Source organism: Bos grunniens, chromosome 19 (genome assembly GCF_055505025.1).
Source record: "Bos grunniens cultivar Pamir isolate PY7600 chromosome 19, Bosgru_T2T1.0, whole genome shotgun sequence".
NCBI classification, from domain to species: domain Eukaryota; kingdom Metazoa; phylum Chordata; class Mammalia; order Artiodactyla; family Bovidae; genus Bos; species Bos grunniens.
In genome coordinates, this window is record NC_141183.1 from 28,802,583 (window position 1) to 28,817,036 (window position 14,454).

Here is a 14,454-nt window from a genome sequence, read left to right on the forward strand (position 1 = left end):
GCTCATGCCAGCCTCCAACTGCGGCCAAGCCCACCTGCAACCCTTTCTTGGTGTCCTGCAGCCTCAGAGGGTGTTGGGGGCAGAGACCCCCTGGCCCTGATGGCTCTCACTTTCCAGGAGGCTCCTCTCCACATATCCACCCTTCTTTGTTCGGGTCCTTCCATGGCCTTGCAGCAGGTGCCAAGGACAACTGAATTCTCCACCTCCCTTCCTCCTCAGCTGGTGGGTGCTCACACCCTCCCTCACCCCCCCAAATCAAGACATTGGTGTTGGCAAGGCTCCTACCTCACCTGAGTACCTTGAGACTGGGAGACACTCAGGCCTGAATTCCAGGGCTGACTCACACCTGAGCCTCTGCAGGGCCAGGGCCACCCAGAGTCAAGCCTACCTGCTCCTGACCGTCCCTCTCCCTGTCTCATGCTCTCTCGCCCCCTTTGTTTCCCATTTCACGTGTCTTGGCTCTGTCCCATCTAGACCAAGGACATAGAAGGGAGAGGCCCACAGCCGATAGGGTCAGGAACAGCTGCCAAGAGGAGGGCTGGCCTCGGGGACATGATCTAACGAAGACGCAGTGCATCTGGTGGCATGTTGAGGGGCCACCACCCTCTGAACTCACGGTCTGACTGGGCCCCCTCTCACTCTCTTCTAAAGCCAGGTCTGGGTGCCAGAACTTCCCTCCACCCTTCACTTGCTGTGCAGTCCCAAGCAAGTCACTCTCCTTCTCTGAGCCTTCACCTCTGGCCTTGGAGCAGGGGATTCTAGGAGGCAAGAGAGCCCCCCCTCCAGGGTGCACAGTTTAAAGAAGCTCCCTCCAGTCCAGTGGGCCTGAAAGGCTGGACAGGGCTCCCACAGTGGGGCCCCTCCGCCAGTGAAGTAAGCACTCACATGACCTAAGACTCAAGGCCTGCATAGCTCCTGCACCCACTCTATGGGGAGAGGGGAGGTGTGGACTCAGCCTCAGGGGGCCCACCTGCCCCTCCCCAAGCCTGGCTTCATCTTTTCCTCTCCTGCCCTGATTCTATCAGGGCCTAACAGGAAACCTGAAACCCTCTGCCCCCTCCCTGGCTCTACCTACAAACCTCCCTCTGAAGGCAGATGTGGGCCTTTTATTCTCGGGCCTATTTATCCTGTGAGGCCATGACAGAAATCCTTGGGGGACCCCCATCACGCCCACCCACAGGAGCCCACCTCTGACTATCACAGGAGCCTATGACCCACAGGAGCTGACACAAGGCCTTGCACCCCAAACTCTTCTTGCATGCCTCCTGGGACAGGGAGCTCACCACCTCCTTCATATGGCTTGGCCCATGAAGCTCAGATGTCCCTAAATGCCAGGCCAGTGCCAGGTGCTGGGGGTGCAGGAACAGAGCGTGAAGACCTCCCAGTGGAGCTTCTGTTCGAGTGCAGGAACAGAGCGTGAAGACCTCCCAGTGGAGCTTCTGTTCGAGTGCAGGAACAGAGCGTGGAGACCTCCCAGTGGAGCTTCTGTTCGAGGGAGGCCAACCGTCTACTAATCCGTGGAGGAAGGGGGTGCAGGTGATGAGCATCGTGAAGAAACAGAGGGAGTCAGGGCAGGCCTCTTTGTGGAGGGGGCATCTGAGTAGAGGCCTGAATGAAAGAAGGGAATGGGCCAGGAGGAAGGATGTCACAGGCAGTAGGAACAGCAAGTGCAAAGGCCCTGAGGTGGGAGCAAGCTTGGTGTGCTATCAAGACAAAGAAGAAGCTGGTGTGACTGCAGAAGAGGGGGTCAAGAAGGAAGAGGGTCAAGGAGACAGCCCAAAGCTGGAGTTCCAACCCACGTTTGTCTGTCGCCTGAGCTAAGAACACCAATTCTCAGGGAATGGGCAGAAAAGGGATTTGTAAGCAGGTCACAAAGTCTGCAGCAGACAGCACAAAGCAACAGCACCACTCCACCTCTGGCTGCGTGAGGGAGGGCACTAGGCAGCAGTGGGAAGCGGGCTTGCACCCTGCCAGCCAGCCCCGCTGCTCCCACCAGCATCTCCTGGAACCTCCCGAGAAGCACGGTTGGCAGGTTCGCATGTCCTCAGCCGATCATATGTGCAGCAGGGGCACAGGGTGCCTTTGTGTGTGTGGGGCTGCCCGGGGATGTGGCAGGTGCCTGCTCTTCCTGGAATGAGATGGCCCCGGAGCCAGAGCCCCAGGGGAACCTGAATATGAGCCCTCTAGCCAGATGAGGCCACTAAGGCTCAGAGGGAGGCTATGTGCCCCAGGTCTTCCGACTGCCAAGTGAAGAACCTCAGACCTACACCCAGGCCTGCCAACCCCCCAAGCCCACAGCCCCTAGCCCCGCCTGCCAGGGGCAGGAGTGAGCCCTGAGGCCAGCCTGGCTCTGTCCCAACTTGTTGCCACCACTCATCCCAGGTCAGGATGTGCGTGCAGAGTGCTACGCAGAGGGGAGGCAGTGTGAAGCTCCAAGGCTCAGCCCTGGCATTGCCCCCTCTGAAGTGTGTGTGTTGGTTCAAAGGCAGCACACTGCTTCCGAGCTGCCAGGCTGCTCTCTGGAACAATAAACCTCCTTACACTCTCCCTTGCAATGTGTCCTGTTTAATCAGAGCATCACCAGCACTGGGTTTTATCGTTTTTACCTACTTTGGGGTGCTTTCCTTAGTCCTCACAACTGTGTGACTGGAACCTTGAAGGTGCTTTAATTTGCATCTCTGAGGCTGCCCCGAGGCGGTTGTGCAGCAAACAATCAACTATGGCCAGAAACCCAGAAACACATGCTGGGCTTGGGCCCTCCTCTGCCAGCTAGAGATGGATTTACTGCAACATGTTCTTGGCCTGGGAGGCAATCCCCACTGGGCCTGGCCTTCCTGCTGCTCCCCACACCTCAGCTGGGCAGGTGGGGGTAGTGGGCATGTCCGCCCCCAATCTGTATACCAGTGAGGAGATAACCATGGCATTTCTGAGGCTCTCCCCTCCCCTATCACAAGTGCAGGTATGCACGCCCAGTAGGCCCCAGGGTCAAAGGGCACATCCACGGGGCCTGTGGCTGGCAAGACACAGGACAGAGGCACTTGCTCTGGCCAGGAGTCATTGCCACCTGGCCTGCCCTATCAGCTGGGCGAAGTCCAGACCCCAGGCCTCTGCCCGGTGGTGACCCCACCTGAGGCTGGGCAGGTCACCTAGAATGTGTGCATCCAGTGAGGTGACCACCGGGCAGAAGGCAGCTCCCAACTGCTGGCCCACTCGCCTTCCTGGACTGCCTGCAGCTCTCCCCACCCCCTCACAGGTGCGAGGGCTGGAACTCACAGGGATTCACGGGCAGCCCACCTATGGCCTCACCCCAGCTTTCCAGGGCAGCCGCTGCAACCTGGAGAGAGTACACAGCCACACCGGGAGGGCCTCTGCTTCCTGCCACCTGGGGCAGATGGGCCAGGCACCCAAGGCAGGAGAGGGATGGAGAGGGGCCATGTCCAGGGGGAGAGGCCTCTCCCAGGCTCTGCCCTCAGGACCTCTGGACGTGAGGATGAGGCAGGAGAGCCATGTGGGGGCAGAGTGTGTCCAGGGCATGGGGAGGGCCTGGAGGGACAGGACTCACCACGGGAGGGCGGGCCCGGCCCACCTGACAGGTCTCAAACACCACACTGAGACAAGGGACTGTATCTTGGGGTTCTGGGCAGCCATGGTGGTTAGGGAGCTGAGCAGGCATGTGCTGTGGCCAGAGCAGGGCTGTAAGCCATCTTGAGCTTGTTTTCTAAGGAGGGCCCATGCTTGGCAGCACCAGGGAGAGACCTGGGCATGAGAGACTGTAGGGAGAGGCCTGGGGGGGCAGGTTGGCCCCCATGTACCTCTTTGAGCAGGCTGGCCTGGAACCCAGGAAGCCAGGTCCCTGTGGTTGATTTAGGGACTGGGTTGAAGGCAGACACCTGGACTTCAAAGACGAGTGAACTGGGAAGCCCAGGCAGAGGTGACTTCCAGCTATGCACTGGAGGCCCAGGCCACCCCTTGACCAGGCCCACCCGACCAGCAGCGTCCTCCAATCACCCCTTCGTCACTGAGCAGCATAGTGCAGTGAATGAACCAGTGGGAGATAAGGCCCTCCACGGCATCAACACACTCCCAGCACTCATGCAAGGCGGCTCCCACACACCCTCTCTCATGGCCACAAGGGACCCCAAAACAAGAACGGGAGAAGGAGGCTGGGAGCAGGTGGATCTACCCAGAGTTGTGGTGCAGTGCAGCCAGGGCCCAGCCTGCAGCACAGGACTTGGGGCTCCTGGTGAGGGCGCTGGTCACATGACGGAGTCTGGCCGAGGCACATGCCCAGGCTGGGTGGGGCTCAGGGCCATGGGCAGACTCCCTGATGCCAGTCCTCCGTCTCATGAGTCAAAGGCTCTGGGCTAGGATGAGGTGGCCGTGTGACCTGTGACCGTTTCGACCCACTCCCAGGCCCCCAGCATACCTCCATATAGAGCAGCCTCCTGAGTCCCCTGCTCTACAGTGTCACACACATACACACACTCACAATAGGAGACCAGCATTTAAGAGCGTGGGCTCTGGAGCTCCCACCCTGGGTTTGAATTCTGGCTCTACCATGCTCTGCTGTGTGACCTGGGACAAGTCACTTAACATCCCACTGCCTCTGGGATCCAGTTCAGCTCTCACCTCCGAGTCAACGCTGCCTGGCCCTCCTCTCAACTCCCCTCCAGGGGACCTGGCAACTCTTGGGCCCTACCAGCTGGGTTCCCAGAGAGCCATCCAAAGAGGGGTTGGCTCAGTTGTGTCCATTTTGCTAACCCTAGGGCGGCCATAGGCTCCATGGATGAGTCCATCCAGGCTGTGGGAGGTTTGGGTCCTGTGCTCAGGGCCTGTTTTCCCCATCAACCAAGTGCAAGGTAGCCAACGTGGCTGAAACTGCATAGGAACCTCGGAGGCAACCTGCGGAGGCTGGAATGTGCTCTGTGCTCCGTGGGCAACAGCCTCCTGACTGGCCCCGCTGCAGCTTCGCCCCCAACACCCTCTTTGTAGAACAACCAGAGCAGTGTTTCTAGGTGTGTAAGAGAGCCCGCGCTGCTGCTCCCGCCTTTCCCTGCCAAGTCCTCTTCCACCCATCTGCCCAGTCTCACCTGTGCCCCTCCAACTCCTCGCCGTGCCCTCTGCAGGGAAGACATCCTTCTCGGGGCTGAGCTCAGGTCCCACCCCACCGCCCTACCCGAAGCAGTCACCCTGCCCCAGCTCCACCACAGATGTAAGTATCCGTTTATGGGTTTCCTTAGGGTGGGTTTGTGCTTCCAAGGAAAGGGGGAGCCCAGGTCTGTGAACCTCTGGTGCCTAGAACTGGGCCTGGTATTCAGTAGACGCTCGATAAACGTGTGCCGAACCGATACCCGGAGCCAGCTAGGAGAACCGGGCCCTGGTCTGTCAGGGTCCGCGGGACCGCGGCGCGCATGCGCAGGAGCGCGGGCGCCGAGCTGAACTCTCCGGCCGGAGGGAACGACCGAGAGTAACCTCCTGCTGACGTCAAGGCCGGGGCGGGGCGGGGCATCGGCGACGCCGGGTCCCCGGCTCTCGCCAACGCCGCCTCGCGACTGAGGACTCGGTGGCCGCGGGGTGCGGGCCGGGGCGCCCAGAGGCGCACGTGCTCAGCGCCGAGCCTCCTACAGGACCCAGCGGGCACGGGCAGCTCCGCGGGGACAGGACCGCGAGGCCCGCAGCCCTCGGCGCACAGACGCGGAGCGCTCCGCACAGAGGCGCGGGCCGCGCCCCGACGCCCTCCGCGCCCCCGGCCCGGCGCCGCCCGTGCGCGGAGCCCAGTGGCCCTGACGCACCTTCTATGTCGGTCAGCAGCGCCGCGTCCAGCTCGCACGGCTCGGCCAGCGCCAGCTCCAAGGCCGCTTCGTTGAAGGGTGGCTCGTCCATGGCGCAGTCACCTCCTCTCGGAGGTCCGCCGGGCCCGCCGCAGCCGCTCCGCGCGTTCGCGTCCCGCCCGGAACTCGGTGGTGCCCAGCGCCCGCGAAAAGTTCCTCGGAAACTGGGTTCCCGGCGGCGGTTCTGCGGGGCAGGCGGGGCGGGGCGGAGCCTTGCAGGAGCCCCGCCCCCGGGTGGACGGTCCCGCCCAACCTGAGGAGCGTCAGGCGGCCCCGATCTGGCCTGCGCACCCGCCCCCTGGCCGTTCCATCCCTGCGCGGACTGCTGCGGGGTTCCCGCAGGCCCCGGCTTCTCCCGCACTGAGCAAGGAGGCCGAGTGGAAGCCCCGGGTTGGGTCCGTCCCAGATGTCGCTGAACTTGGGGCAAGAAGTGACCCGACAAACTTCATTCTGAGATTTGGGCCTTTAGAAGACAGACTAGTCCAAGACCTGCTGTGTGCCCTCTGGCCAGTTACCTCACCACACTGTTCCTCAGTTTCCTCAGCTGTAACGGGGCTTGATGGTGTCCCCGCATAGGCTGACTGGGACGTTAGTAACGGTGGCCGGCTGGGCCTGTGAGATGAGCCTGCCCCTCCTTCTTTAGATCTTCTGAAGAGTCTGGAAGAGGCTACAATTTCCCACTCTGACTTACTCTGGTTTCCTCCCAGATCCAGCTGTGGGACTGACAGAAGGGCTGGGGGTTAGTGGGCCCAGTCCGGCTGCTGAAGGTGGGCTGGCCTCTGCACCCGGAGTTTAGGAGCTCACCAGCACAAGCTCACACAGCCACCTGGAGCTGTACCAGGACTGGACCCCGTCCCCAGAGCAGCTGGGATGAGGTAGGGGCAGTCTGTGCTTTGGGCCTGGGACCCCTTGCCCTGGATCGGGACAGGCCCGGGCAGGTCAGAGGAGACAGCTAGACTGGGGAGAGAGCTGGACCAGGACCCTGGGTCCTGTGGGTTGGGGGCAGAGCTAGGTGCCAAGGGAGGGTCCTAATAAGGTGGACTGAGATACTAATATGCAGGTGCTGGAAGTGTGGAAGCAGTGAGCAGAGGCACCCTTGGTAGGGGGCAGCCAAGGAGCCTTATCAGAGGTCTGGACCCCCACCTCCACCCCCCACTCCTCAGTGAATCCAGCCATCCTGAGTACTGCTTTGCTCAGATGCCAGATATAGCCTGTCTGACCACACCCTCTGACAGAGTGACATTTGTGGCGCACTTTGGAAGGGGGGTGTTGCCCAGGCCAAGAAAGGCTTTGGAGGCCCAAGTCCCTGGGGCTCAGACTGGACACGCAGGGCTCTTGGTTCCCCTCCCGGAAGTGGCTGCGGTGGAAAATTACCCAGAACAGGGATGGCCAGGCCCCGGGGGACCTCCAAACCGCATCTGTTTCCCAAGTGGTCCTGCTCAGGGACCCTTGGGGCCTGGTCCTCCAGATGAACTTCTGTGGGGAAACAGCCCCCTGCATCCTGATGCCCAGGCCCCACCCCCCCAAGTAGGAGCCAAGCACCCAGAGGGCCTTGGGAATCTGGGGAGTTCCCTGAAATTTCCAACAGGCCTTCCCAGGGAGGGGAGGGGGTGCTGTGTGAAGCCTGAAGACCAGTTTCTTAGAGTCAGGAAACAGGTCTGGGTTTTCACCTGCTTGCTGTGTACTTGGAACATCGTACTTCACCTTTCTGGTGTCTGTAAAATGAGAACACTCCTTCCTGCTGTAACCCTGCAGAGTCTGTTGGAGTCAAGGTCAAGACAGACGTGCCTGCTTGTCTTGTAGCCGCCTATACCGCATATATAAAGAGCAAGCTCAGTCAATATGCGCGTGTAACTGCAGCAGTTCAGGAGAGAGGGTGATGAAGCAGCGCCCAATGGAGACCCGCAGCCAGCTCAAGTGAAGGCTGGCTGAAGCCCCCTGTAGGGCCCAGTCGTGTGAGCGGGGAGGAATCTGCCACCAAAGAGATCACTGTTTCACTGGGCAGCCTGAGACCAGCTGGGCAGGGCAGGGGTCCAGGGGAGGGTGGGGAAAGCCGGGTGGGGCTGCGGCTCTTCGGGGAACATGGTCCTCTGAGCGCCCCTCCCCTGGCCTTCCCGGGGACTCTGCTGCCGCGCCGCAGCTGCGCGCTTCCGCGTTAACCCTTTTCTTCCCGGAGGACAGCATCCCATTTCACAGGTGAGCAGAGACAGGCGAAGGGGACGCGCGCCGGGAGCCGCGGGGGCGCCGGCCGGACGAGCCCCGCCCCGGCCCGAGGCGCAGCCAATGGGCGCGGGGCCCTGGGTGGGGTGACGTGGCGTCAACGCCCGGCTCCCGGCGGCTGTGTCACGTGCGCCTTCCGACCGACCCTGCGCCCAGCTCGCGGCGCCCCGCCCGCGCCGCCCCGCCCAGAGCCGGCGCCCCGCCCAGAGCCGGCGTCCCGCCGGGTCCACCTGAGAGGCAGGTCTCGTCTCTGCTCCTTGCCGCTGTGGGCGTCTGAGAGGCACAGGGGCATCGTCTGTGGGTTCAGAGCCGTTTGGGGCAGGTGTCCAGCGCAGGCAGGGCCGAGCCATGTCCTTGATGCCGGAACTCAGGGGCGGGTGGCGGGGCAAGCTCGGGAGCTGCCAGGGCTGCTGGCACTGGGCATTGCCTCACAGGCTACGCAGACCCCTCCCCACTCCTTGAGCCCCCCTGCCCCTGGCCTGCCCTTTCGTGCTTCATTTTGCAGTAGCTGAGCTGGGACCTGTCCAGCTTGTGGCCGAGGCAGCAGAGAGCCTGCAGGGAGCACTGGGTTCCTCCCAGCTCTCCATCTGGTCATAATGGAACCAGATGGCCATTGACATGGCTGGTTCTGGTCTTGGATGACCCTGTGTTCTCATGCCAGTTTGGCTTCTGCTGTGTACTGGACAAGTCATTTGAAGCCCTCTCTGAGCTGCTCTGGGGGTACACCGGCCAGGGAAGAGCCTCAGGAACTCAGTGAGGGCTGGGGCTTACAGGAAGAGTGAGGCATCAACTGACACCACATCCAAGTACAGGCGGGTTCTGATTCTGAGTTCATTGTCAAGTGTACATTTCACTGAAGGCTGCATCCCTGGCTTTTCTTGAAAAATGGGAGTTGAGCAACAGCAGGCTACAGTGGCCTGTGAGCTTCTCTGGTCCCCTCTGTCCCTGAAATCCACCGAGGCAGCGCCCTGGAGGCATTGGGTTAACCATGTTTGACCCCACTTCTCACATCACGGGACACCCTGCCTGCAGCTCGGGGCAGGGGTGGGGAGGGTATGGCTGGTCCCATGGACTCCCTGGTGCTGAAGGCCTGGAGCCCCTGCACCCTCTGAAGCCACCCAGCAAGAGCTGGCAGGGGTTCCACTACAGCAAACGACACTTCTGGGTGAGTCCTGCATGTTCAAGGCCTCTTGTCTGCCCATGCCCAGCTCCTCAGAGCCCCAGAGACCTTTTCCTTGGAAAAGAGGGGGACTATAGAAGGATTTCTTCTCAGCTGTCTTAGTGGGGGACTAGTGGGCAGTGGGCCATGGGCCATGAGTCATGAGTTGACCAACAGGGCTCCCCACACTGCCCCCTCTTCTGGCTGCTCCCCAAGACCTCCCCGCCCTGCAGGCCCTGGAAGAGGGCTCCAGGGCTTCCTGGCTGCAAAGTGTCCTTAATTCTGAGAATTGGACTGGAGCTGCCCCTCCCCTTCCTGGCCAATCTGGCATCCCACATGCTCGCCATGGGATCCTGGCACATCCACGGTGATGTCTCAGCGTCACCCCACTTTGCACCCCACTCAGGGACACAGGCCAGTAACCTCAGATATGCGGATGACACCACCCTTATGGCAGAAAGCGAAGAACTAAAGACCCTCTTGATGAAAGTGAAAAAGGAGAGTGAAAAAGTTGGTTTAAAACTCAACATTCAGAAAACTAAGATCATCGCATCCGGTCCCATCACTTTATGGCAAATAGATGGGGAAACAGTGGAAACAGTGACAGACTTTATTTTTTGGGCTCCAAAATCACTGTAGATGGTGACTGCAGCCATGAAATTAAAAGACACTTACTCCTTTGAAGAAAAGCTATGACCAACCTAGACAGCATATTAAAAAGCAGAGACATTACTTTGCCAACAAAGGTCTATCTAGTCAAAGCTATGGTTTTTCCAATAGTCATGTATGGATGTGAGAGTTGGACTATAAAGAAAGCTGAGTGCCAAAGAATTGATGCTTTTGAACTGTGGTGTTGAAGATGCTGGAGAGTCCCTTGCACTGTAAGGAGATCAAACCAGTCAATCCTAAAGGAAATCAGTCCTGAATATTCATTGGAAGGACTGATCCTGAAGCTGAAACTCCAATACTTTGGCCACTGGATGCGAAGAACTGACTTATTGGAAAAGACCCTGATGCTGGGAAAGACTGAAGGCTGGAGGAGAAGGGGACAACAGAGGATGAGATGGTTGGATGGCATCACTGACTCGATGGACATGAGTTTGAGTAAGCTCCAGGAGTTGGTGATGGACAGGGAGGCCTGGTGTCCTGCAGTCCATGGGGTCACAAAGAGTCAGACACGACTGAATGAACTGAACAGGGACACAGAGCAGGCCTCTTTCGGGGCCCACAGCACCTTTCACAGGGGGACACGACTTCCATCCACAGAGCTTGGGGCCCCCACACTCTGGAGGCTGCTCCCAGACTCCCCTGGCATGGGGCCTTGGTCTCATTCCGACTGCCACCCCCAGGCAGAGGGAGTGGGGCGAGCGTTCCCGGCAGCACGGAGGCCCACGCTGCCTCTGCTTAGACAAAGCTGAAGGTCAGCTCTGGCAGGCCCGACGGAACAGAGATCGCACAGCAGCAGTCTGTTTGTTTGTTTATTGTGGAGTATTTTACATGCAAGATCCCAAACTAGACAGACGTATCTAGGAGAGCTCGTGGGTAGACAGACGCTCCGGTGTCACTGACTCACCCTCCAGTCCTGCTCTGCCGGCAGAGACAGACAGTGACAGACCGCTAGGCTGGGGGACGCCGACAACAAACCTGAGAACCCTCACAAATCAAGTGCAAACTCAAGGGAATAAATATTCACCCCCTTTCCTCCAGGAGCACCTGGAGAGATGCCATAAGCCTTCTGAGTTGATAGCTATTCTCAGGGCACCCCAGGGACAAGAAGGGCTGAAGTTGGGCATGGGAGAGGCAGGGGCCTTGGGGCATCTTCTGGGTGGTGAAGCTGGCTATGCCCACGTTGGGGACAGGGGAGGGGGCCCAGGCCTGGGGGCTGCCAGTACAAAAGGCTCCACTGTCCTCCACAGGGTTTCTTCCTCACTGGCCCACAGCCCCTGAACCCTGTGGAAGGCTGGGTTGGACTGAGTTAGAAGCATGCGGAGACCAAGTGGGGCTGTGGTGGCAGGAAGGAACAGGAGGAGCTGGAGTCTGGGCACCTGCTGCCCCGGGTCCTCACTCGCCCCCACCTCCCCGGGCTCCCTTCTCTGGACCTCGGTAAGGAGGGGAAGGGCAGGGAGCCAAGGTGGGATCCAGGGCCAACAGCACAGTTGATCACACTGAGGGGCTGACAGACAGATGGAAGGACGGATAGCAGACGGCCACCTTGCCCTCTGGGCTGGCCAGTGAAGAGCCACTGCAGCTCTGAGGCCCTTGTCCTTATGCACACAGATAAGCCAGTCGGTCACATTCCCCCGGGGGTCCCGGGCAGGGGCCGCTCTGGGGCAGGCTGGCCAAAGGCCCACCAGTGCCTGGTCATACGAACTCAGTGCTATTTGCTGCTGCCCACTGGTCAGAGAGGCAGGAGGAAGGGGTTAGTTTTCACATCTCAGCACACAACACAGAAAAGGTTAAACACATCCCCAAGAAAATATTTTGACAAAATAAATATTTTAACCTATAATCAGGTATAATTAGTGCTTATAAGGAATCCCAGCAATAATTTAGTGTAATTACATACTGGATCTGCGGTCTCTAACACTGGCAGAGGCTGGTGGCTCGGAGGGTCTCACTCTGCTGGGCAGAAGGCTCTGGCCAGGGTTCCCTCCTGGGAGAGCGGCCCGAGGGCCGAGCCTCCCAGACAGAAGGGAACCAGTGAGATGGGCCCGGGGAACCTGGGGCCTCAGGACAGGAAGGGCGAGCAGCACCCGTCCTGGGCACCTGCTTCCTGGGCGTGGTGGGGGCAGGTGGGGCAGGCTGCTGTGACCTGATGGACGAGTGGAGGGGCAGCTCCGGCCAGGACAGCTGGCGAGGCCACTATCACTCACCACCCTAGTGGCTTGGCCTCTCTAGACTGGGCCTGGCTGAGCAGCTGGAGCTGGGGACGGCTTTGTGGGGTCTCCCCGGGACAGGCTTGTGCTCCTGCCACACTGTCCACCTGGGGACCCCCGGGAGGCCGGCTCCTCCCTCAGCAGATGCTGGGCCCGGCTGCTGTGACTCCCGAAGGACTGACTGACCACCAGAGGCCCACTGTCCTCTGTGGGCTGGCAAGGCAGGCCCCACCCCACAGAGACACACCCCCAAGCTACACTAGAGGCCTGGGGATACCAGCTGGAGTGGCCAGGCACAAGCAGGACCTGCCCTGCAGCTCGTCAGCTGGCTTCGGACGGTTCAGCATCCAAGGCTAACTGAAGGTGGGACCAGGCAGCGGGGAGCCGCGGTGTGGGGGCCCGGCTGGGCAGGGTGCAGCAGGCTGACCCAGATACACGGAGGGGTATCCTCCGAGGACCTGGGGTGTGAGGTGCCAGCAGGACCCCAGGCCTCCCCTGTGGAGGGAGCTGCGGGGGGGCCAGGCCAGGTGTGGGTCCCCCAATGGCGCCTTGGTCTCTACCACACCTGCTGCTGCTGGACCCCCCACAGCCCCAAACCCCGCCCTGAACGCTCCCAGGAGACCCCAGCTTTGCCCTGATGCCGGGGAGCACCGGCTAGAGCTCTGAGCAGGGCTAGGGCTCCCAGGCCAGCAAGAAGCTGCGGGCATAGCCCGTGTGCTCTTCTGGGCACAGGGCAGCTCAGGCTAGATCAGGCTGGGGCCAAGTGAGGACCCAGGACGGAGTGGGGCTCGCCAGTCGCCCCCCCTGCTGAGGTGGCCTGCAAGGTCAGGCTTCAGGACAGTCTGTGGGGGAGGCTGAGTCCCCGCCCAGAAGGAACACAGGAGCCTTGGAGCTGCACCGGCCGCTGGGTCACTGGGATTTCACTCGGGGTCAAAACCACTTACTGCTGTGGGCCCTGGAGGTGGAGGCAGAGGCTACCCTGGGCCGGGCTGAACGAAGCACATTCCGAAAGGCGCCTAGCTTTCCCGGGCCGGCCAGAGCCAGCCCTCACCATGCAGGCCCCTCCACAGACAGGGCGGCGTGCAGAGTGGTGCATGGGGGCAGTGAGGCCACCGCCACGTTACCTCTGCAGGCTCTGCCCACACCGGAGCCATGGGCCCCCGGCAGACCCCTTGGTCCCAGCTCGGCAGGGGGCCTGAGCTAGCAGCAGAAAGTGAAGAGGGTCAAGCAGGTGGTAGATGAGAGACGCCACCCGCGGGCACCACAGAGCCTACTGAAGTGCCAATGCTCATCAGGGAGCGGCAGTGGGGAGCAAGACCAAGCCTGCGGCTGCAGACTTGCCCTTTCTGGGACCAAGGGGGCACAGGCGGGCAGGAGAGGCCTGCTGAGCTGGGCATGGGGCTGGGGTCTGAGCCCCTTCTCTGTGGGCAAGTGACCAGAGGAACTGCTCGGGAACAGCCCCAAAGGGCTGGCCCTGCCTGGGACTGGGCTGGTCACCAGCTCTTCCTGGAAGAAACAGGCAGAGGGAGCAGGAGGGCAGAGGCTGAGGGTCTGCAGCTGCAGCGACATTGTCCCACCTCCCAAAGAGAAGGTGGCTAAAGCTGGGCCCAACGAGTGGGAGGCCTGGGAGCAAACACAGTGGTGTTTCCATGGAGATACAGCAGCGCAGGACCAAGTGGGGGCGGGGGATGGGGGGAGTGGCCAGAGCCTGGTGTGGACCGGGGGTGAGAGGTGACCTGCCATGGGGGGGCCCAACCACAGGACAGCTCACAGGGCAAAGAGGGCATCCTCTGACCGCTCCGGCTTCTTCCGGCCTGAGGGATTCGAGGCTGGGGCCGGAGCATCCGCTGGGGGAGAGGGGAGGCTGGGAACCATTTCAGCAGCTTTGGCCCTTTCTTCAAGGAATTTATCGAACTCTGCAACACAGAACAAGGCCCAGCAGGGATGGGTAGGGGCTCAGCTGCCACGCCCGATCCCACAGGCAAGGGCCCCTTTCCTCCTCTGATACCACCAGGGCAGGCGGGAAGCCCGGCCACAACCCAGGGGGCGTGAGGGAAGCGGGCAGCTATGACTCGTGCCCCATCACTGACTTGGTGCTTTTCCATCGTCCAGATCAGCATTGGTGGCAAGGGAGGGAGAGCTGGAAGGGCAATTTCCTCCTTGACCTTGGCAGGGACCCCCACCCCGGCAGGGCTCAGGGCCTCCAGAGGGCCCCAGACCAGCACCCCCTGTGCTGACTGCATGGCGTGTGTTTTGTCTCAGCTGCAATGACCATTCGGGGGTGGGGGGCAGACCAGTCAGGAGTGCCGCCGGTCTGGGGTCCCATGGACCTGGGATGGCCGATTGTGCCTATCAGCACCTCCCACGT

General features: G+C 61.0%; 1 protein-coding gene across 12 annotated transcripts in view; it reads right to left on the reverse strand.

Annotated features, from left to right (window-relative positions):
* Nucleotides 1-10,675: 10,675 nt before the first annotated feature.
* Nucleotides 10,676-14,454, reverse strand: part of TOM1L2 (target of myb1 like 2 membrane trafficking protein) — a 71,863-nt gene continuing 68,084 nt past the window's right edge. For 10 of the 12 annotated variants that reach the window (XM_086358447.1, XM_086358444.1, XM_086358439.1 and 7 more), the window contains one exon: nucleotides 10,676-14,002. In XM_086358447.1, the coding sequence (XP_086214573.1) occupies nucleotides 13,854-14,002 (149 nt within the window). In that variant the 3' untranslated portion in view covers nucleotides 10,676-13,853. The remainder of the gene's footprint in view (nucleotides 14,003-14,454) is intronic. The other 2 variants (XM_086358451.1, XM_086358452.1) reach the window with 1 other exon arrangement.